Source organism: Mytilus galloprovincialis, chromosome 12 (assembly GCF_965363235.1).
Source record: "Mytilus galloprovincialis chromosome 12, xbMytGall1.hap1.1, whole genome shotgun sequence".
Lineage (NCBI taxonomy): Eukaryota > Metazoa > Mollusca > Bivalvia > Mytilida > Mytilidae > Mytilus > Mytilus galloprovincialis.
In genome coordinates this window covers 3,318,530-3,340,266 of record NC_134849.1, presented here as the reverse complement: position 1 = coordinate 3,340,266, position 21,737 = coordinate 3,318,530, and the positions used below count along the sequence as shown (strand labels likewise).

General features: G+C 33.0%; 2 protein-coding genes across 6 annotated transcripts in view; one reads left to right on the top strand and one right to left on the bottom strand.

Moving 5' to 3' along the window:
* LOC143053780 (oxysterol-binding protein-related protein 1-like) overlaps nt 1-11,081 on the top strand; it is a 102,452-nt gene extending 91,371 nt beyond the window's left edge. For 3 of the 4 annotated variants that reach the window (XM_076226562.1, XM_076226560.1, XM_076226561.1), the window contains 3 exons: nt 3,874-3,997; nt 5,270-5,360; nt 6,054-11,081. In XM_076226562.1, coding sequence (XP_076082677.1) covers nt 3,874-3,997; nt 5,270-5,360; nt 6,054-6,156 — 318 coding nt within the window. In that variant the 3' untranslated portion in view covers nt 6,157-11,081. The remainder of the gene's footprint in view (nt 1-3,873; nt 3,998-5,269; nt 5,361-6,053) is intronic. The other variant, XR_012971445.1, reaches the window with a different exon arrangement.
* A 2,189-nt stretch (nt 11,082-13,270) lies between these two features.
* Nucleotides 13,271-21,100, bottom strand: LOC143055596 (kelch domain-containing protein 9-like). Of its 2 annotated transcripts, none has more exons than XM_076228758.1 (3): nt 20,978-21,100; nt 16,443-16,556; nt 13,271-16,093 (listed from the first exon to the last, which is right to left on the bottom strand). In XM_076228758.1, exons 2-3 carry the CDS (start codon nt 16,540-16,542, stop codon nt 15,210-15,212), a joined length of 984 nt encoding a protein of 327 aa, XP_076084873.1. In that variant the 5' UTR covers nt 16,543-16,556; nt 20,978-21,100; the 3' UTR covers nt 13,271-15,209. The 2 variants fall into 2 exon arrangements, with proteins under 2 accessions (XP_076084873.1, XP_076084874.1); XM_076228759.1 differs by having other exon boundaries at nt 20,964-21,006.
* Nucleotides 21,101-21,737: the final 637 nt, after the last annotated feature.

Here is a 21,737-nt window from a genome sequence, read left to right as displayed (position 1 = left end):
ACAGAGGGTATGGAAGTGTAGACAACGTCCAAGTCATTCTGACAAGGTAAGATTTACATATCCGTGGTCAACAGAGTGTTTGGAAGTGTAGACAACGTCCAAGTCATTCTGATGAGGTAAGATTTACATATCTGTGATCAACAGAGTGTTTGGAAGTGTAGACAACGTCCAAGTCATTCTGACGAGGTAAGATTTACATATCCGTGATCAACAGAGTGTATGGAAGTGTAGACAACGTCCAAGTCATTCTGACGAGGTAAGATTTACATATTCATGATCAACAGAGTGTATGGAAGTGTAGACAACGTCCAAGTCATTCTGACGAGGTAAGATTTACATATACATGATCAACAGAGGGTATGGAAGTGTAGACATCGTCCAAGTCATTCTGACGAGGTAAGATTTACATATCCGTGATCAACAGAGTGTATGGAAGTGTAGACAACGTCCAAGTCATTCTGACGAGGTAAGATTTACATATCCGTGACCACATGACATAGTAGACCAAAAAGGTCGTAGGAGGGTAATTATAGAAATAAGATGATTTGGTATGATGGGCAATGAGACAACTCCGACTGAGACCACATGACATAGTAGACCAAAAAACACTTAAGGTCACTGCATAGCCTTCAACAATGAGCAAATCCAATACTGCATAGTCAGTTATTAAAAGACCCTAAAATTACAAATGTTAATCAATTTAAACCAGAAAACAGCCTGATTTATGTTCAAACAATGAACAAAAAAAAAATATGACATACAGCAACAAACGACAACCACTGAATTACAGACTTCTTGCTTGGGACAGTCACATACATACAGAATGTAGGGTTATCTTATAAAATTATACATGATCAACATAGGATATAAAAATTCGACCAAGACCAACTCAAAATCCCTGAAGGAAGGGGGATCCCTTGTTAAATAAAGGTATACACCTGAAGGAAGGGGGATCCCTTGTTAAATAAAGGTATACACCTGAAGGAAGGGGATCCCTTGTTAAATAAAGGTATACACCTGAAGGAAGGGGGATCCCTTGTTAAATAAAGGTATACACCTGAAGGAAGGGCGATCTCTTGTTAAATAAAGGTATACACCTGAAGGAAGGGGATCCCTTGTTAAATAAAGGTATACACCTGAAGGAAGGGGGATCCCTTGTTAAATAAAGGTATACACCTGAAGGAAGGGGATCCCTTGTTAAATAAAGGTATACACCTGAAGGAAGGGCGATCTCTTGTTAAATAAAGGTATACACCTGAAGGAAGGGGGATCCCTTGTTAAATAAAGGTATACACCTGAAGGAAGGGGGATCCCTTGTTAAATAAAGGTATACACCTGAAGGAAGGGGATCCCTTGTTAAATAAAGGTATACACCTGAAGGAAGGGCGATCTCTTGTTAAATAAAGGTATACACCTGAAGGAAGGGGGTCTCTTGTTAAATAAAGGTATACACCTGAAGGAAGGGGGATCTCTTGTTAAATAAAGGTATACACCTGAAGGAAGGGGGATCCCTTGTTAAATAAAGGTATACACCTGAAGGAAGGGGATCCCTTGTTAAATAAAGGTATACACCTGAAGGAAGGGGGATCCCTTGTTAAATAAAGGTATACACCTGAAGGAAGGGGATCCCTTGTTAAATAAAGGTATACACCTGAAGGAAGGGGGATCCCTTGTTAAATAAAGGTATACACCTGAAGGAAGGGGGATCCCTTGTTAAATAAAGGTATACACCTGAAGGAAGGGGGTCTCTTGTTAAATAAAGGTATACACCTGAAGGAAGGGGGATCTCTTGTTACATAAAGGTATACACCTGAAGGAAGGGGGATCCCTTGTTAAATAAAGGTATACACCTGAAGGAAGGGGGATCCCTTGTTAAATAAAGGTATACACCTGAAGGAAGGGGGATCTCTTGTTAAATAAAGGTATACACCTGAAGGAAGGGGGATCCCTTGTTAAATAAAGGTATACACCTGAAGGAAGGGGGATCTCTTGTTAAATAAAGGTATACACCTGAAGGAAGGGGGATCTCTTGTTAAATAAAGGTATACACCTGAAGGAAGGGCGATCTCTTGTTAAATAAAGGTATACACCTGAAGGAAGGGGGATCTCTTGTTAAATAAAGGTATACACCTGAAGGAAGGGCGATCTCTTGTTAAATAAAGGTATACACCTGAAGGAAGGGGGATCTCTTGTTACATAAAGGTATACACCTGAAGGAAGGGGGATCTCTTGTTACATAAAGGTATACACCTGAAGGAAGGGGGATCTCTTGTTAAATAAAGGTATACACCTGAAGGAAGGGGGATCTCTTGTTACATAAAGGTATACACCTGAAGGAAGGGGATCTCTTGTTACATAAAGGTATACACCTGAAGGAAGGGGGATCTCTTGTTAAATAAAGGTATACACCTGAAGGAAGGGGATCTCTTGTTACATAAAGGTATACACCTGAAGGAAGGGGGATCTCTTGTTAAATAAAGGTATACACCTGAAGGAAGGGGGATCTCTTGTTACATAAAGGTATACACCTGAAGGAAGGGGATCTCTTGTTACATAAAGGTATACACCTGAAGGAAGGGGGATCTCTTGTTAAATAAAGGTATACACCTGAAGGAAGGGGATCTCTTGTTACATAAAGGTATACACCTGAAGGAAGGGGGATCTCTTGTTAAATAAAGGTATACACCTGAAGGAAGGGGGATCTCTTGTTAAATAAAGGTATACACCTGAAGGAAGGGGGATCTCTTGTTAAATAAAGGTATACACCTGAAGGAAGGGGGATCTCTTGTTAAATAAAGGTATACACCTGAAGGAAGGGGGATCTCTTGTTAAGTAAAGGTATACACCTGAAGGAAGGGGGATCTCTTGTTAAGTAAAGGTATACACCTGAAGGAAGGGGGATCTCTTGTTAAGTAAAGGTATACACATGCAGATGACCAATGTACCACTGGGACAGGTTTTCTGTTTTTAGAAAGTAAGATATATCAATGGGTTGCAATTTCACAAAGATATTTTTTTTAAATAGAGATAATAATAGGCAAATATCTATAATGTCAATGAGTCCTAATAGATATGCATCTTCTAATAAGATGTCTGTTGAAACTGTGTATTGATCTAATAAATTTGAATGTGGTTAACATATTATTTACATGTCACAGATTGTGTGTCTATTATCTGGGAAGCATGTAAATTGATTTTATTTTTTTATAAAAAATATAAATATGAGTATTTAAAGAATTTTCCCGTTTATCAATATATCAAAGGGGTATTTATGAAACCCTAGTAGAAAATATGTATGTATCAAGATATGTATGTTAAGTAACAACGCCCCCTAGTGACAGTCAGGTCAGCTAACCAAATCACTGTGTGAAGTCTGGAGGGGACCAAGTAATTTTGACCAAATAGATCTTATAGATCAAATGCCCTGTCAGGAAAATGGCCATTGTTACATTATAGTTCGTTTCTGTGTGTGTTACGTTTCCGTGTTTTTTCCTTTTTCTCCTCTTATATTTGTTGTGTTTCCCTCAGTTTTAGTTTGTAACCCGGATTTGTTTTTTCTCTATCAATTTATGAATTTTGAACAGCGGTATACTACTGTTGCCTTTATTTATAGCTAAGTCAATTCCTTATAAGTTATTGTGATTAGATAAGAAACAAGTAGGTCATTCTAGTTTGGATACAATATAGGTCACTGGTTCTTATTGTAGCTCACTGTCATTCTCCTCTGTAGTTCTGTAATTCCAACCGTGTCACAACTTTGTCAAATAAGAACACACAGTATCAGCCACTTCACAAAATTTCCTTTTAATCTTCCTATGATATTATGACCAGAAAATTCTATAAAATTATTGAATTGTTTTTTTTTTCTTTCAGTATTTTAACTTTACATATTTTGCCATGTCATTAAATGAGCTGACAGAAGATGTGGCAGGGAAATTAGCTCCTACAGACTCCCGATATAGACCTGACATTAGGTTGTTAGAGGAAGGCAAGATAGGTAATTATCATTAATAGTTATGAAGACTGATATTATGTTGATAGTCCTAAATATAAAGCTTTATTAAAACTGTTACATAATGTTAACAATGAAAACTAAACATTGACCAATGAACCATGAAAATGAAGTCAAGGTCAGATGAACCATGCCAGGCAGGCATGTACAGCTAACAATTCTTTCATACAACAAATATAGTTGACCTTTTGCATATATTTTAAGGAAAACAGACCAAAACAAAAACTTAACACTGAACAATGAATCGTGAAAATGAGGTCAAGGTCAAATAAAACCTGTGCTACTGACAAATATATCATAAAATATTTTCATACACCAAATATAGTTGACCTATTGCAATTAATATTAGAAAAAAAGACCAAAACTCAGACCACTGAACCATGAAAATGAGGTCAAGGTCAGATGACATCTGCCAGCTAGACATGAAAACCTTTCAATCATTCCATACACCAAATATAGTAGACCTATTGCATACAGTATAAGAAAAACAGATCAAAACCAAAAGACTTAACTATAACCACTGAAACATGAAAATGAGGTCAAGGTCAGATGACACCTGCCAAATGGACATGTACACCTTACAGTCATTCCATACACCTAATAAACTAGACCTATTGCTTATAGTATCTGAGATATGGACTTGACCACCAAAACTTACCTTGTTCACTGATCCATAAAATGAGGTCGAGGTCAAGTGAAAACTGTCTTATGGGCATGAGGACCTTGCAAGTTACGCACATACCAAATATAGTTATCCTATTACTTATAATAAGAGAGAATTTAACATTACAAAAAATCTTAACTTTTTTTTCAAGTAGTCACTGAACCATGAAAATGAGGTCCAGGACATTGGACATGTGACTGGCGGAAACTTCATAACATGAGGCATCCATATACAAAGTATGAAACATCCAGGTCTTCCACCTTCTTAAATATAAAGCTTTTAAGAAGTTAGCTAACGCTGCCGCCAGATCACTATCCCTATATCAAGCTTTCTGCAACTTTGTTGCAGGCTCGACATAAAACAATTGTAAGGTCATTTATTTTCATGCATACCAATTTGCATGGATTTTATAGGAGAAATTGAATTCTTAAAATATTTGAGTTTTGTCAGTGTGCATGCAAGCTCATACAATTATAGTACTTCATTCAACATTGAAACTTGTGGTTCACCTACAGCCACATGAAAGGGGAAAAAACCAAAAGTGATATTCTGTCAATATTATGAATCCACAGTAATGTTTAATTTTTTTGTAGATGCTGCTTCTGAAGAAAAGAATAGGTTGGAAGAAAAACAAAGAACATCAAGGAAAGAGAGAAAAAAGAAGAAAGATGAATGGACGCCTACGTAAGAATTGTTCTAAAAGCACTATAAGTCATCTTATTTGTCAATGATAAAAAACAGTGAAACACCATAAATTATATAACTGTTATCTCTATACCCAAGAGAAACAAGAAAAAAACTTCTATAAGCCAGGTACAAAGGATATTCTAGAAACCAATTATGGACAGACTGAATTTAGGTCCAGCAAACATTGATTATCATGTCAAGGCTTTGGCCCACAAATTGTCCATTCTACACAAATATTCGTGTTGCATTGTTTATACTTTATGTAAAAATGAGCAATAAAGGCTTTTTGGAGCCTCTTATTTGTATCCTGAACGATCAAACCTCTTTCAGTTTCAGATCTGTTTTCTTAGTGTTTTTTTTCGATATCAAAGCTTGAACTGTGTTGATAAAGCATTGTGCTCTAAACCAACTCTTCATTAATTATCTCACAAATGTCAACTACAAACTGAAAATATTACACAGCTTATATTTCAAATACTGTAAACATTCTACCCTTCCCTGACTCAGCACAAGAGGAATATAAATCATAGAAATGTTGGACATTCATTAAAGAGACCGAAACCTTACAATATTTAGTTAAAAAAAAGTGTGTATGCCATTATTGACAGACCTTGTTAAGTTGTAATGCATGTTTTTTTGAAAAATAAAATATGTTTCAATTATGGTTGATGATGCTGTATTTTCTTTCAGCTGGTTTAAATCTGGAAAAGATCAACACACTGGAAAAGAAACATGGCTGTTTACTGGTGAATATTGGGATAGAAACTGGCAAAAATCACCAGATATTTTCTGATCTTAATTGACATTAGTATTCAAATTAGCAATGTGTCAAAATTACCTGAAACAGGAAAAACAATCATGGGAGACAACTCCAGGACAAATATACTCATGGGAGACAACTCTAGGACAAATACACTCATGGAAATACCTGAAATCCTATTGGTTCATGGAGATAGACAGATCAGAAAACAAATATGTGAATCAGATGGAAAGAAAGTGTGACTCTGAACATGATTTTTTCTTCTTTGCTGATGGTGTTAGTTCGATTAACAGGTTATTCTGATTTTATGGTTTAAATGTAATTCTCTTAGACAGATCATAAACTGTGAAAAACTCTTAATTGTAGTCTGATAATAATGGGTATACACCAATTTGTCTTTACGCACATGTGGAAAAAATATGGTATAATGTCTTGATTTAAACCACATGGTATGCAGTGAAACTTTAAATGATAAAATCTGTAAATATTATTTTTCTGGTTTAAACATGGTCATAATTTTTGTTTAGGTAATTTTGTAATTTCTATTTGAGATACCTATCAAAATATTTTGACAATTTAAACAAGTTTCACAACATTTATGTTTTTATTGTCTAAAATTATGATGCAGCAATAAATTTTAAAAACCATATTGTTTAAGTATGTGGTATTTAATGTATTTTAAACAGAAAAAGTAGATTCTCCTAATTACTATATGCAAAATTCTCCAAGTGTCCTTTAAAATTGTGCATTATTCATGGTTCAAATTTCATCTATGGCCTATCAGTAAAATATACCCAACATGCATCAGGTTAAAATCATGGTTAAATGAATCACGGTAAAACACATTGTTATTGCTGGTCATTTGGAGTGAAAAAATGTTGATTTAGAAACTCTTCTCTTATATTTATATGATAGATAGATACGTCTTTGAAATCTGACAAAAACAAAGATTTGTTAAATAATTCACTTTTTGTGTACTATTTGTTGGTAGTAAGAATAGAATTAAAATACTGAAAAAGATGGTGAAATAATTCAAGTAACCCATTTTCATAAAGAATGTATTGTTGATATGTTTATTCATTTTTTTATGTTTTAAAATTAAATACTGGTACCTGCTGTGCAATAAGTGCACAGGAACCAGTTAGAATCTAAATTGCTACAAAATACTTTGAAAGTATTGATGATTTGGTACTACTGTGGATTCATGTATTTTTGTGGGTACCAATTTTCGTGGTTTTAGGAAACCTTGCATATTCGTGGAAATTTTGATTTTGTTGTTTTGTCAAAGTCTGCATACATTCCTGTAGAAAATTTGCAATTCGTTGAATATTTAAATTCGTGGTCCTTTTGTACCAACAAAATCCATGAACATTGGTATCCAATGAATATTAATGAATCCACAATACCTTTTATAGACACAAGTCAGGTAGAATAAAATTTATATTGCTTACTTTTTTTTTTATAACATTCTAGAGTCTACAAGTGTACTGTTTACAAATACATGTTGACTGATATTTTCATAAAGTATAAATATAGTTATGATAAGTAATGTTATTCCTGTTTATAATGAGAAAATGGTTACATTCAATCAAAATTTTTGTTAAAATATCCTCAATTGTTAAAGTAAATCAGGGTTTTAATATATTAAATGCTTCTTGTTTGTGTATTTGAGAAGAAAAAAAAAATCAGGTCATGTGGTTAGAAATTAAATGCTTTGTGTTTGTACATTAAATTTTGAAAAAAATAGAGAAATCAGGTCATGCCAAATTATTTGCTTTAATGACCCCCCCCCCCCCCAAATTAGTCAGAATTCTATTTTTGGAAAGGAAATAACTATGTGTCACTGGCCATTATTTCACAAAAGCTTGCTTAAAGGTTTTTTTATATCCATGTTTACATATGTCAACTTTATACAGAGACCTAGGCTTGCTGTTTTTTTGTGAGCAGCAAAATCAAGGGTTAAAGTTTATGAAAAGGTTACACATAAAAAGACATATCTCAGTGTTCAGATGAAACAAACCATACCAATACTTTTTAAAGGGCTCCTCTAAAGTTTAGATATCATATATGGAATTCATGCAACAATCTTACTTTTAAAAGGTTTTCCTTCACAGTCAATGAACCATATTCCGTCAAATAAGAAAACAGAAATATGATTTGATATTATTTTGTTTTGATATTTCAAACGTGTGCAATAAATGGTCATATGATAGCACTAATTATGAATGGTTGTGTTTGTGATGAATAATAGTCCTATTTTACTGTGTCTACTCTGAGAAATGTATAGTAGTATCTCAAGGTTTGATCATAGCAATTTAATTTAAATATATCAGCTGCTAGGCAGCAAAAAAGGTTGTTGATTTAGAATTTTTTGTTTTATCAAGGCGATGTTAGTTAGTATCTTCCATTCCCCAAAATAGATTTTGTAACAGCACTATCATAATCATGATAGTGTATTGTATAGCTTTCTTTGACTGGTCAAAAATAATTGATATGTGCATTGCTTGTAAATGATTGGTTAAAAATATGTGGATACATTCATTGCTGGTTAATAATTGATATGTAAATTACTGGTAAATAATTGGTAAAAAAAAAATAAGCTTGTGAATGATTGGTTGAAAAAGCTTGCAAAGAGTGTATATATTCATATGAGAAGTTAGGTTTGAACTCTTATATTATTTTTCATTAAATTTTATTTTATCATTCTAAATTATGTGAATTACCATGTGATAAAAAATTAATTATTCAATGCCCAAAAAGGTGCAAGCAAGGGCCGACTGTGTAAGGGTTGTATAGCCAGTAAAGGTCGTTAAAAACTTCCATTTGTTTGTTTGAACTCGGTTTAGGTCGTTAAAAACTTCCATTTGTTTGTTTGAACATGTTCAAGTGGAAACCTTTTGGGTATGTGCTCATTCTTATTAATTGAAAGGAATATATAAATAAAGGAACTTATGTTGGAAAAACAGTAACTGTGGTAATAATATTATACAATTTCCTTTAGTCTGATTATTGTGGATATATTATTATTTATGGGGTACAAATTTTCGTGTGAATTGATAAACCATGTATTTAAATTACAACAAAGCACAAAAATTGTATACTTTTAAGCCTTTATAAACAAGACCAGGAAATAAAATATCCACAAATTCAAATTATTTTTTTCCTTAATCAATAAACGTGAATAAATCTACAGTATTTCAGATTTCCAATAGATAAGCTGGTAATACTATTGGGGAAAATTTGTTCTGATTGTGATTTTTTTGTACAAAAGGGTATAGTGGATGTACATACACACATTTTTTTTAATTTCTTTATGTCATTAGTGCTGTATCTTCCTAAATGTGATATGTTTGTCTGTATTAGTACTAGGCACCTTGAGAATTTTATTATATATATATATATAATCTATGCATTGTAAAAAATATTACCCTTATTTGTAAATATTTTTTTCCTCAAAAATTTACAAATGTTAAGTTTGCGAGAGATTTATGAGAGGTTCTGACGTTTTGTATTTCTTATATTCCAATGCCCATTTTTATCCATTGCTGAAACATTCACAACATTATGATGCTGTCTGGGTCATGTCTGGAAGTAATAAACAGTGTTGTTTTTTGGTCATTAATATATAAGGCCAACAATATGTATGTATTATTCTTTTTTCTTTTCCGTTGAAGAAGAATAAAATTTAAATTTGAAAAAAAATATGTTGGAGTTCAATCTCAACTTTCAAATTATAATAGTTTGAAGTAATATGAATATATGAACCTATAGCTAAGGATTCGTGTTAAAGACCAAACTTTGACCTATAATGGTTTACATTTACAAATTGTGAATTGGATAAGAGAGTTAGGTCTCTTGGCACTCATACCACATCTTCTTATATCTACTATACATATGGTTTAGACATATTGGATAAGAGAGTTGGGTCTCTTGGCACTCATACCACATCTTCTTATATCTACTATACATATGGTTTAGACGTACAGCCAATATATTGGGCATTATATTCTGGGTATTGTCTATAGTCTAGTTTAGTCAGGGTTACCAAAGTTACAGAGTAAACACAGGTCATATGATAGTATGGGCAATGTACTATGTAGTTTAAATTTGTGTAGAATCTTATCAATTAGTTGTCAAAAATGTTCAGACTAAATGTTCAGACTTATATAATTATTAAGATTTCTGTTAAATGCATGAGTTCTTATAATCTTTCATTTGAATATACTTTTGAATGTGTCATGAAGGTATAAGATTATATGTTGAATGTGTAATAAATTGGGAGTATGTGTCATGATATGCTATGTTTATTTTAGTTGAATGATGTTTAGTTGAGTGAAATGTGTCATGATTGGAGATGTTTATTTGAGTGGAAAGTGTGTCATGATGGTCACTGTTTATTTGAGTGAAATGTGTCATGATTGTCACTGTTTATTTGAGTGAAATGTGTCATGATTGGAGATGTTTATTTGAGTGAAATGTGTCATGATTGGTGATGTTTATTTGAGTGGAAAGTGTGTCATGATGGTCACTGTTTATTTGAGTGAAATGTGTCATGATTGGAGATGTTTATTTGAGTGAAATGTGTCATGATTGGTGATGTTTATTTGAGTGGAAAGTGTGTCATGATGGTCACTGTTTATTTGAGTGAAATGTGTCATGATTGGAAATGTTTATTTGAGTGGAAAGTGTGTCATGATGGTCACTGTTTATTTGAGTGAAATGTGTCATGATGGTTACTGTTTATTTGAGTGAAATGTGTCATGATTGGAGATGTTTATTTGAGTGAAATGTGTCATGATTGGAGATGTTTATTTGAGTGGAAAGTGTCATGATGGTCACTGTTTATTTGAGTGGAAAGTGTGTCGTGATGTTCACTGATTATCTGTGTTATGATTTTGTGATATCTATGATTATTTATGATTTTATCAAATGTCACAATAAAAAGAAATGATGATAAATTTATGTATTTATCTGGCCCAGACAAGTAAATACCGAAGAGATGTTAGGTATATGAATGTATATGGAAAACTACTCATAGGACATTTGGGGCATATAACTACTTACATAATAGTTACAAATGAAAAGAGTGTTATCTTTATGCATAGATTCAGCTTAAAGAATATCAATTGTAAGTGGTTTTTGTCGAGCCTTCGACTTTAGTCGAAAAAGCGAGACATAGCGATCCTACATTCCGTCGGCGGCGTCCACAAATATTCACTCTGTGGTTAAAGTTTTTGAAATTTTAATAACTTTCTTAAACTATCCTTGAATTGTACGAAACTTTGACAGAAGCTTGTTTATGATCAGGAGATAGTATCCAGAAGTAAATTTTGTAAAAATAAAATTCCATTTTTTCCGTATTTTACTTATAAATGGACTTAGTTTTTTCTGCCGGGAAACATTACATTCACTCTGTGGTTAAAGTTTTTAAAATTTTAATAACTTTCTTAAACTATCCTGGAATTGTAAGAAACTTGGCCAGAAGCTTGTTTATGATCAGAAGATAGTATCCAGATGTAAATTTTGTAAAAATAAAATTCCATTTTTCCCGTATTTTACTTATAAATGGACTTAGTTTTTCTTCCAGCTAACATTACATACAGTCTGCAGTTAAAGTATTTAAAACATTTTTAAGATTCTTAAACTAGCCTGGATTTTTACCAAACTTGGACAGAAGCTTCTGACAATCAAAAGATAGTATCGAGAGGAATAATTTTATTGATTTTTTTCATTATTTTTGATGAGTGTGTGATTAACAGCAAAAGTAGGCGAGACACTGGGTTCCGCGGAACCCTTACAAATTTTTCTTGAACTGACCACCCAAATTAGGAGCCAGTAAAGCAGGAGTTGTCTTTTGTTGCTGTATATCATATTTGGTTTTGTTCATTATTTTGTACATATGCATGCTGTTAGTTTTCTCTTGAATTGTTTTACATTTGTCATTTTGTGGCCTTTTATAGCTGAATATGCAGTATGGGTTTTGTTAATGGCCATTCTATTTGAAGATTTGTCTTGCTGGTCATTTTTAACCAGATTTGAAAAATCAGTTATTGATTTGGGGATGTACAGCTGGTGGATGGCTGCCCAACAGTGTGCGTTCAAAAAACATGAAATTGCTTTGATGAAAATGAGATGTGAAATTGCTTATAGAAATGCATACCAAATATCATCGACCTACCACTTGTGATACTTGTGATTCGCCATTAACTAGACCAAATCACAAACTAATACATTGTTGCCATCGGCGTCACTGGAAACAGCATACTTGTGTGTTGTTTTAGACCAAGGCAAGACAAAAAAAAACATCATTTAAGGGCAGTAACTCTTATAAGGAGTCAACAGATGATATCTGACATGCTGAGTTATCTGTAGATCTTGTATGGCTGATCAATTTTGATGTCTTAAGTATCTATCTATTGTAGTTGCCAAGATAATAGGTAAAAACACTAACAAGATTGCACATGCTGAAATGTCTCACTTGTTTTACTTGTTATTGATTTCATTTTGAAAGTCTGTAATATAAAGGTTTTATTACATTATTATCAAACAAACTTAACATTATCCATTTTTCTTGAAACTGAAGTTTACAGACTATGAAAAATGTCAGACAGACATGTACATGTAATGTCAACACCTTACAATCATTGCATATATCAAATATAGTGTTCTTGTTACTTATAGTACCTAAGACACAGATCAAACCACAAAAACTTAAACATTGTCCAATAAACCATGAAAATAAGGTCAAGGGCAGACATTACCTGCAAGTTGGACATGTTCACCTTACAATCATTACATACACCAAATATTAGGGTATGGCACTCATAATAAAACCATCTAAATTATATAAAGTAGTCGCTGAACCATCAAAATGATGTCAAGGATAATGGACCTAAGACAGAAAGACACAAATTAGTTGTTTAAGGGCAATAACTGTTTTAGAAAGTTATCACAGTTTTGATGTAAATGGACAGTTAGCAGATCCAAATATTTAGAATATGTCTGTCCCCGTCAAATCCTCGTAACTATAAACCGATTTTAAGGATAATAGACAAAACTTGCATTTTTACCCTTTCATTCTATTTTTAGCCATGTCTGTTGTGTTGGTTGGTAGGCAGGGTCACCAGAAAAAAATTAAAAACAGAAAATATATACATTTCTTTAATAATGGTAGTAAAATATAGTTTACAAGTTTTTACTGAGTTAAAATATTTCATTTTTTCTGGGATTTTTTCATTCTACAGTACATGTCACACAATACATATGTACACACTTATGCAAAGAACACAAACATGCACCTGAACAAACAAAATAAAAGAGGTACTAATAAATTAAGAGCTACATTTGTAAAAGTCATAAACTTCCTTCATGTTAGTACAATAACAATATAAAACAAAATTGGCACAAAATTGCATAGACTGAATAATATGTATTAAATGTAAAAAAAAATCTCTTTTGTCAAAACATATATGGAATGTATAATTTTAAGAAGTTACAACAACAATATGTAACTATCAACAACACAGTCAAACAACAGCAAAATGTAAAAATTCTCTTGTTAAAAAAAATATATGAAATTCCTAAAACTTTTGTTATAAAATGCTATATACTTAACTAATATGAGACAACCAACAGCAAACTAATAAAGAAAATAAACATAAAGACCACATAAACATAATTAAAAATGTTTTAAAATTTGTAATACATGTATTTGCATTAGGATTGTGTACAAATTTTCTATTCAGAGATTCATAACCTTTAATGTTGGGATAATAAATAAAATTGAGAATGAAAATGGGGAATGTGCCAAAGAGACAACAACCCGACCATAGAAAAAAAAAAACAGAAGGTCACCAACAGCTGAATAATGCTGTTGGTCTAATTTACAATTGAATACTGTAAATTCAGAAATTATTGCAATGCTTTTATTATTGCAAAAAATTTGTCAAGGTTCAAATCACAATAATTTGAACTCTCATTTTGAAATGTTTTATATTAATTAAACATGAATTTTCTCAATATCGCAAAAATTAAAATTGCATTTCAGTCTAAAATAACAAAATCACAATAATATGTGCACACAATAATTTCCAAATTTACAGAATTATTAAATGATGTAACCAGGTAACTAGTATGTTGATCTCACAATGAAAGATAAATTGCCTTTTAAAAAACACAAAGACTTGTCTCATTATCAATCATAACACAACTCATTTTTTTACAATGATAATTCTAAATGAAATACTTGCCACTGGACAGTAAGATTTATTGATTTATAAAGACATACACCCTTCAAAGACCTTAAAACTGAAAAACATTTCTAACGATCATTTACAATGTTCAACTAAGGAACTTTTTCTGGTAGTTTACTTCTGAACAAATTTGCTATCATGTACATGTACTACATGGTTCTTCCTAAAGCTTTACATTTGATAAATTGAACTCCAAAGAAACAATCTCCTTTCAAATATAGATTACCAGTATTAATGGTTTGAAAATAAAAGGGACCGATACTACTTAAATGAGATGTAGACAATAAATTTCATTAAGTTTAAAGGTCAAATAATTAAACGTGTTTTCTTTTTTCTAGGACAAGGTAATCACTTTGTCTTATGACATCCGTGTGTTCTTACTGTACTCAATGATATAAAAACATCAGAGTAGATTGTGGTGGACAGTTATGTAACTCAAAAATATGAATGCCAAAATTTAGATATGCATCTGAACAAAATTCAGTAAAACATGAAATCAATGGACAGAATTTCTTGTTTAACAAGTTTTAATAAGTTGACATCATAATGAAGTAATGAACATGTGTACTAATAAGTTCTCAAGTTTACGAACCCAAAATGTCATAGTAAACTGGTTACCCTAAGCTTAATCCTGATATAGGAAAACTAATGGATAGAAATGAGCTCAGATCAGAGAATTAAGTTCTGACATTGTCATAGGCAAGTTAAAGGCATAAAAATAACAATTTTACTGTGCTGCCAGCTTATTGCTATAAAATGTGAAAAACAGATTGAATAATGAGGGCAATTTGATATTTTTGAAGCACATACAAAAAATTGTTTCAACTTTTACACTCATATATGGAATGTTAATATGTGTGTATCTCCATAAACTAAGTTTCCCTTTCCTACGCCACCATGTAAAATAATTTTCCCATCAACAGTTCCACAAACATGTCCCGCTCGATTAATATCCGTAGTTCCTACTTTGTACATTTTAATTGGTTTAGCAGTTAAAATAAACATGTCACCAACCGGCTCTTTGCTTTTCCCGTCAAATGTTTCACCGCCATGAATCAAAAGGGCTCCTTGACCTGTAACAGTTACATGATTTTTTCGTCCCGACGGATATTTGTCAAGCGGTTTCAGCTTTTGTGCTACTTCTATGAACTTCTCTGTCGCTCCTTTATCTGTTACGACACTTTTAAAGCTAGATTTGTATTCTAGAAGTTCATTGTCTCGGCCACCGATTATAAAAAGTGTTGAGGCAGCAACATTGGCCGTGTGCCCTGATCTAGATGATGTAGCTTGCGTATATTCACTGTAAGTGAACTGCTTGTTATCTGGTGACCCGTGAAGAAGAAAACCACTGCCATGTTTTCTTTGAGTGCGTAAACCTCCTTCTCTTCCAAGCACCAAGATAACTCCATTATCCATGTGTGTAGCTGTATGGGAGCTCAATCCTCCTCCCTCAGGGAACCCTGACACAGTTGGAAATGACCAGAACTTCTTTTCCGTGTCGTAAACATAAACATTTGATGTCCTAGTCTTTCCGGTCCAACCTCCAACGAGGACTAAATATCTGTTCCCGAGTTCAACAGCAGCATGATGGCTAAGTGACGGACACGTAGGAGATGTGATTTCATTCCAGGTCATGGATGAATCGAGACAGTAGAATCTATTGGTTGGTATCTTACCATCCTTCTTCTCTATACCACCATGGATGTAAAAATTGTTCCCTGAAAGAGAAAAATATGATTAAGCATGGAGAATATCATTAGACAATGGATATCAACACTTTAGCAACCAATCAAATTTCATGATTAGCTCCAATATTTCACTTGGTATATAATTTAATACTACTGGATATGCTTATGTGAGAGCTTTAGCTAGCTTTTAACTATAAGCAGGGTTTAATTAACCATTTTCTACATAATGAAATGCCTGTACCAAGTCATAGTTGTTTTCCATTTGTTTGCTGTGATTGAGTTATTGATTCTGAAACTACAGCATTTCAAACATAAATACTCTACATTTGTATATTCAGTTAAACAAATTGAATTAAGAACATAAATGTGTGATTTTTACCTATTGTACAGCCAGCATGGAAGGCAAGGTTTGGTCCTACAGGATATACTAGTTCCCAATCCATTAACAATTTTCCTCCAGAGGCCATCTTCAAGGTCATATGTCTACATAATGCTGCAATTGAGAGAAAAAAACAAGCAATAATTTGTACATGCAGTTAAACAATAGATAAGGCCTTTATTCAATAAAATAGTAACTTCAAAGCTCTCAAACCATAGCATGTGTATAGTCCTGTAATGCTGTATGATGTCAATTGTCTGTTACCAACAAAACTCAAATGAAAATTTTCAAGTTTGTGTAGGTAAACTGTTTAATTTCATTCCATTTACTAATTGTAACTAAAATAAAGTATTTTTGACCTGAATGATGGAAACATATTATACAAAATATACATGTATGTTATCATGCTTTATTCCCGGTAAGTGGTCTTGTTGAAGAAATGCATATAGAATGGCTGTATTCTTCAATACCTATGATAAACTGGCCACATGTTGTGTTCACTGAGGGGGGCAATACCTATGATAAACTGGCCACCTGTTGTGTTCACTGAGGGGGGCAATACCTATGATAAACTGGACACCTGTTGTGTTCACTGAGGGGGGCAATACCTATGATAAACTGGACACCTGTTGTGTTCACTGAGGGGCCCGGGGGCAATACCTTTTTATGTTAACCTGTTTTGGTCCTTCTTAAGGTGTTGTTTTACTGTTATCTGAGATCAATTTAAGCTGTTAACTGTTTTCAACCCACTTTGTTAACTGTTATCAGTATTTTTGCATTTTTTGTTAACTGTTTTTGCCAAACTCGAGGTGTTGTTATAATAATAAACATGTTAACGGACTCCCTATTGCCCCCCCACCCCACACCCCCCCTCTTCACTTGTCGCTACAGTCTACACCAACAACAGGTGCGACCTAAATCTTGTGGTAAATTTTCAGGCTGCATGATTTAATGATTTAATGATTTCTGCGGTACTAGGGCATTAAAAATTCAAATACATTCAATGCATACATGTGACAGAGTTGTCAAGCCACAACTGGAGATTTGGAAATTTTCAGCTGGAGTTTGGGCCTCATAACTGGAGATTTTTTATCGACGTACGCAATGGTTCTTTCGTGTGTGTTTAAACTGCATATATATCTTCCTTTTTTGTTAAAAAAAAACCCAATGATTTCATACCTTCAAGCACCTGCATAGCCATTTTTACTTAGTAAAATAGAAGATAAAAGGGGGGAGGGTCAAATATTTCTTCATCATATATAATTCAACGTTAAAGTGATCAGCCATCATATTTAGTTCAAAGATAAAGTGATCAGCCATCATACATAGTTGGCAAAAAGTACCTCTGCTTTAGCCACATTGTCAACTTTAGTACCACTACTGAACATGTTTGTAAAAGAAGGTGTTTAATTGATAGAGTTGTGGGCTTTCTGGTGGGTAGCTGTCTCCATATTTTTGGTCAAGTAATTAGGGCCCCATAGTCAGCTTTGCATGAAGTGTAGTAAGCATTGTCTTGACCCTTGGCAATGGACTTGCACCATTTTTAAATTTGGCTAGATACTCATTACGGTGTTTTCTTTAATATTATACTGGGGTACATGTATTTGGTGATAACATGATACAGTTTGTATTTGTCAAATTATAAGACAAACACACTTATATAGGTATTCTATTGGCCTAGATAGAAGACAAGACATAAATATCATATTTGAGTTGATTTTATTGTCTTTGAGGTTCAGTATAAACTAAATCTGTTCCATGTTTTCAACAGTATCACAATTTATAAAGTCAATGTCTATATACATGTATATATATATATATATTGTCAGTATCATTTTTAGGGCGATATCTTTTTGCGCCAAAAAGTAACTCATTTGCGCCACAACTTAATTGCGCCAATACTTCTTTTGCGCCACCTAATTTTCAAAACTCGATGTATCATTTGCGCCAATAAAATAATCATCTAATTGCGCTAATTTTATTTATTTTTATTTGAAATGATTCAGGACCGTTATTGGTTCTTCTGTTATTTGAAGGAATCTCTGCCCATACAGGAGGAGGAAACAACACATTATCCTTTACATGTATGTTGATAACACGTAATCAGCGATTTTTTTCTACATTGAACACATAAATTTCATCAAAATCATCCAATATTCTGTGAAATTCTGCTTGATTTTTAGGTTGAGTTTGCTTGAATTTTATGAGTGTTCAGATACATCTTAAGTGGAAAGTTAAGCTATAGTACAGTACATGTATGATATAATAGGCAAAACATGTACAGTTATGATATAGGTTAAAAAAAATATTTACAGGTAAATGTGGCGCAATTTCATTTCATTTATTGGCGCAATTCAAACCATCAAAATAAAAGAGAGTGGCGCAATTAATACCTTTTCAAAACTGCAATTGGCGCAAATTGATTCTGCCCCATTTTTAATCATCCAGACATGTATATTTAACTAGCTAGTTGATTACTAGGTAAATGCCAATCATCTTTTATTGTTGTATATACAGTCTATAATCCTTAACACCTTCATTGATTACTTGAGGCTATTTTCCTATAATTTACCTTTTTGACACAAATTCCATTACAGGAAACTTCCGTTTTTCTCAGACTTTTCCCATATCAATTTAGAGTTTCTCAGACTTTTCCCTGTCCGTATCAATTTTGTAAACAGAAATGTCTACTGAAATTTTTTCGAGATTGACATTTTCAAAAAACGGAAGATTTCAAATTTTAATGGGAGGGACCTGAAAAGCGGGAGATTTTAACTCCCGCCGGAAGAATCACATGTATGCGTCATTCCAACTGATTTCTCAAGGAAATTAAAGATAAAGACTCTGTCAAGAATGTGATAACACACTTATAGGGTATCTATATCTGCTGTCATCATTGGTTGTCTATTATCCGAAATATTTAGCATTTGTTCATGATTGTATTTTTTTTTTTGCGATGTTGTTCCCTTTTAGACTTGCATATATATTATATATCATATTGTGTAGTGTAGTGTATCATAATTCTATGATCCATCGCCCCCTAAGATTTATCTTTAGCTATTATTCAGAGATTTCATATAAAAAAATGTCTAGACTACTAAGTAGTATTTCCATTTTTGAAAACTGTTGTATCATACATGTGTTTAACTGCTGATAAGACCAGGGTTTTTTAATTTGTTGATTTGCATTTTTTTAATTTGACTTATTTGTATTTGATGAAGCAGAAAATTAAACTTTTACTAATTTTCATGGGACAGCACTACTGTATTGTAATAAACGACTAAAACTCTATACTTTGCGTTGTGTTACTTTTATGCTCAAAATCTATATCGAAGCACCCATACAAAGGTACAAAAATAACGTCATAAACATGATGTAAATACGGGAAACATAACGTTAACATTTGCATTATATTCTCAACAACTACAATGCAGCATGGTTGAACATGTTTTAAGAGATCTTAAACCCCCCCCCCCCCCCCCCCCTATATACCTCTAGCCAATGTAGAATAAAAAAAACACACTGCAATATGCAGGTTATCTCAGTATAAAAGATACCTGAGTCCGCTGTCAGAAAAGGTAACAAAAGAAACTAAACAAAATGACAATGAAACATAAATTAATAAAGGACTACTAGCTCCAATCCTCAATTCAAAGAGGGACGAAAGATACCAGAGTGATATATATCTATAGTCAAACTCATAAATTGAAAAAAAACTGACATGGCTAAAAATAAAAAGACAAACAGACAAATAATAGTAGAGAAGACACAAAATAGAAAACAAAAGACTAAGCAACACAAACCCCACCAAAAACAGGGGTGGTCTCCGGTGCTCAGGAGGGTAAGCAGACCATGCTCCACATATGGCACCAGTTGAGTTGCTTATGTTATTACAAATTTATCTGGTAAACTGATTGAAAGTGTCAATTTTTTTTCTCTTCCTGAAACTCAGAAAAATTCCTTTGATTAAAAAAAATTATGAGCTTTTATAACACCTAGATATATGACAATGTATTAAAGGCCAGTGGCACATCCAGTAAGAAGAGGTTGGTCAGAGACTCAGACCCCCCTTTTTATGGTCAATGCTTTTGAATAGAGTTCCTGTCAATGTAATTGTTTAATTTCATTGCAAATCATTAGTTTATACCTCTGCATGGGAATATAATTTAACCACGAGACATTAGAGTTGAATTTACAGCCACTTCAGTCAGAAATGTAATTAGGCAAACCGGTCAAATGAGGCATACTCAGGAGAAAAATTGATTGTTTACATGTTAAAGCATTCAGTTATAAATTATGACAACATTATTTTTCTAATTGAGAATTACAAACTAAAAATGACTATGAAAATGAGTTTGAGATAACATCCGGACCCCCAGTCAGCATGTCATTGGTGTTTAGACAAAAGGCTAATTAGTGTCCACTAGATCTCGTTGAAATTTGATTGTAAATGTTGTGCTGTAACAGAAGATAGTTTTGTCATTGAATAATATAATTAAATAAATCTAAAACCGAGTAAACCTGTTAAATTTTACCATGATAAAATCTGGTCTTTCAACTTTTCAACTTGTTTACACTCGATACGACGTTGAAGAGCTTTAGGCAAGGGAGATAATTCAATTACATTCTGTACACGACTTTGTGTCTGTGAATCGAAAATATTATGCTTCCATCTAAATATAAAGTACAACTTCTATTTACATGGTTTAAATTTTCTTGAAAAAAATAAGAAGCTGATTCAAATCTTAACTAGATGGGTAATGTTTATCTTTGGCATCCCAAGAAGTACAGGTACCGGTGCTCCAACAACAGTGGCTTTCTAACTTCAAGGGGAGAGAGGGTTATGGTTGATTTAGTGTTATGTCTAGTGGCAAATATTTCATATATGTTCAGGACATTAAAACCTAGACAAAGGTACAAACCGTTTAAAAAATTACAAATGTACCGACAAAACAACTAATTACAAGACTAAGGAAATAAGAGCTAATAGAATTTCAAAATACAGAGAAACACAGCCAAAGAGAAGATAAAGGTAAAAAAACGTTGAAAGAATTACAGATCATTACAGATGTATAAAAAAACACACACACTGATTAGAGACAAAATAAGGTTAAAAACAAGAGTGCACACACGGAAATGTGTCGCTTTCTTTACTGAAGATAGATAATATGTGGATAGTCCTTAATATAAATATTTACTACAACTATCACATAAACATAACATGATCCAAGAAAATGAAGTCAAGGTGATATAAACTAACCAAGAAATTCATTTATGACCATTGGGTCGATGCAA

What these genes read in the sequence shown, in the direction of transcription:
- LOC143055596 (XM_076228758.1), bottom strand. Translation starts at nt 16,542, where the DNA reads ATGACCTTGAAGATGGCCTCTGGAGGAAAATTGTTAATGGATTGGGAA. An exon ending in CCATGCTGGCTGTACAATAG is followed by an intron (nt 16,094 to 16,442) that starts GTAAAAATCACA and finishes TTTCTCTTTCAG; the next exon opens with GGAACAATTTTTACATCCAT.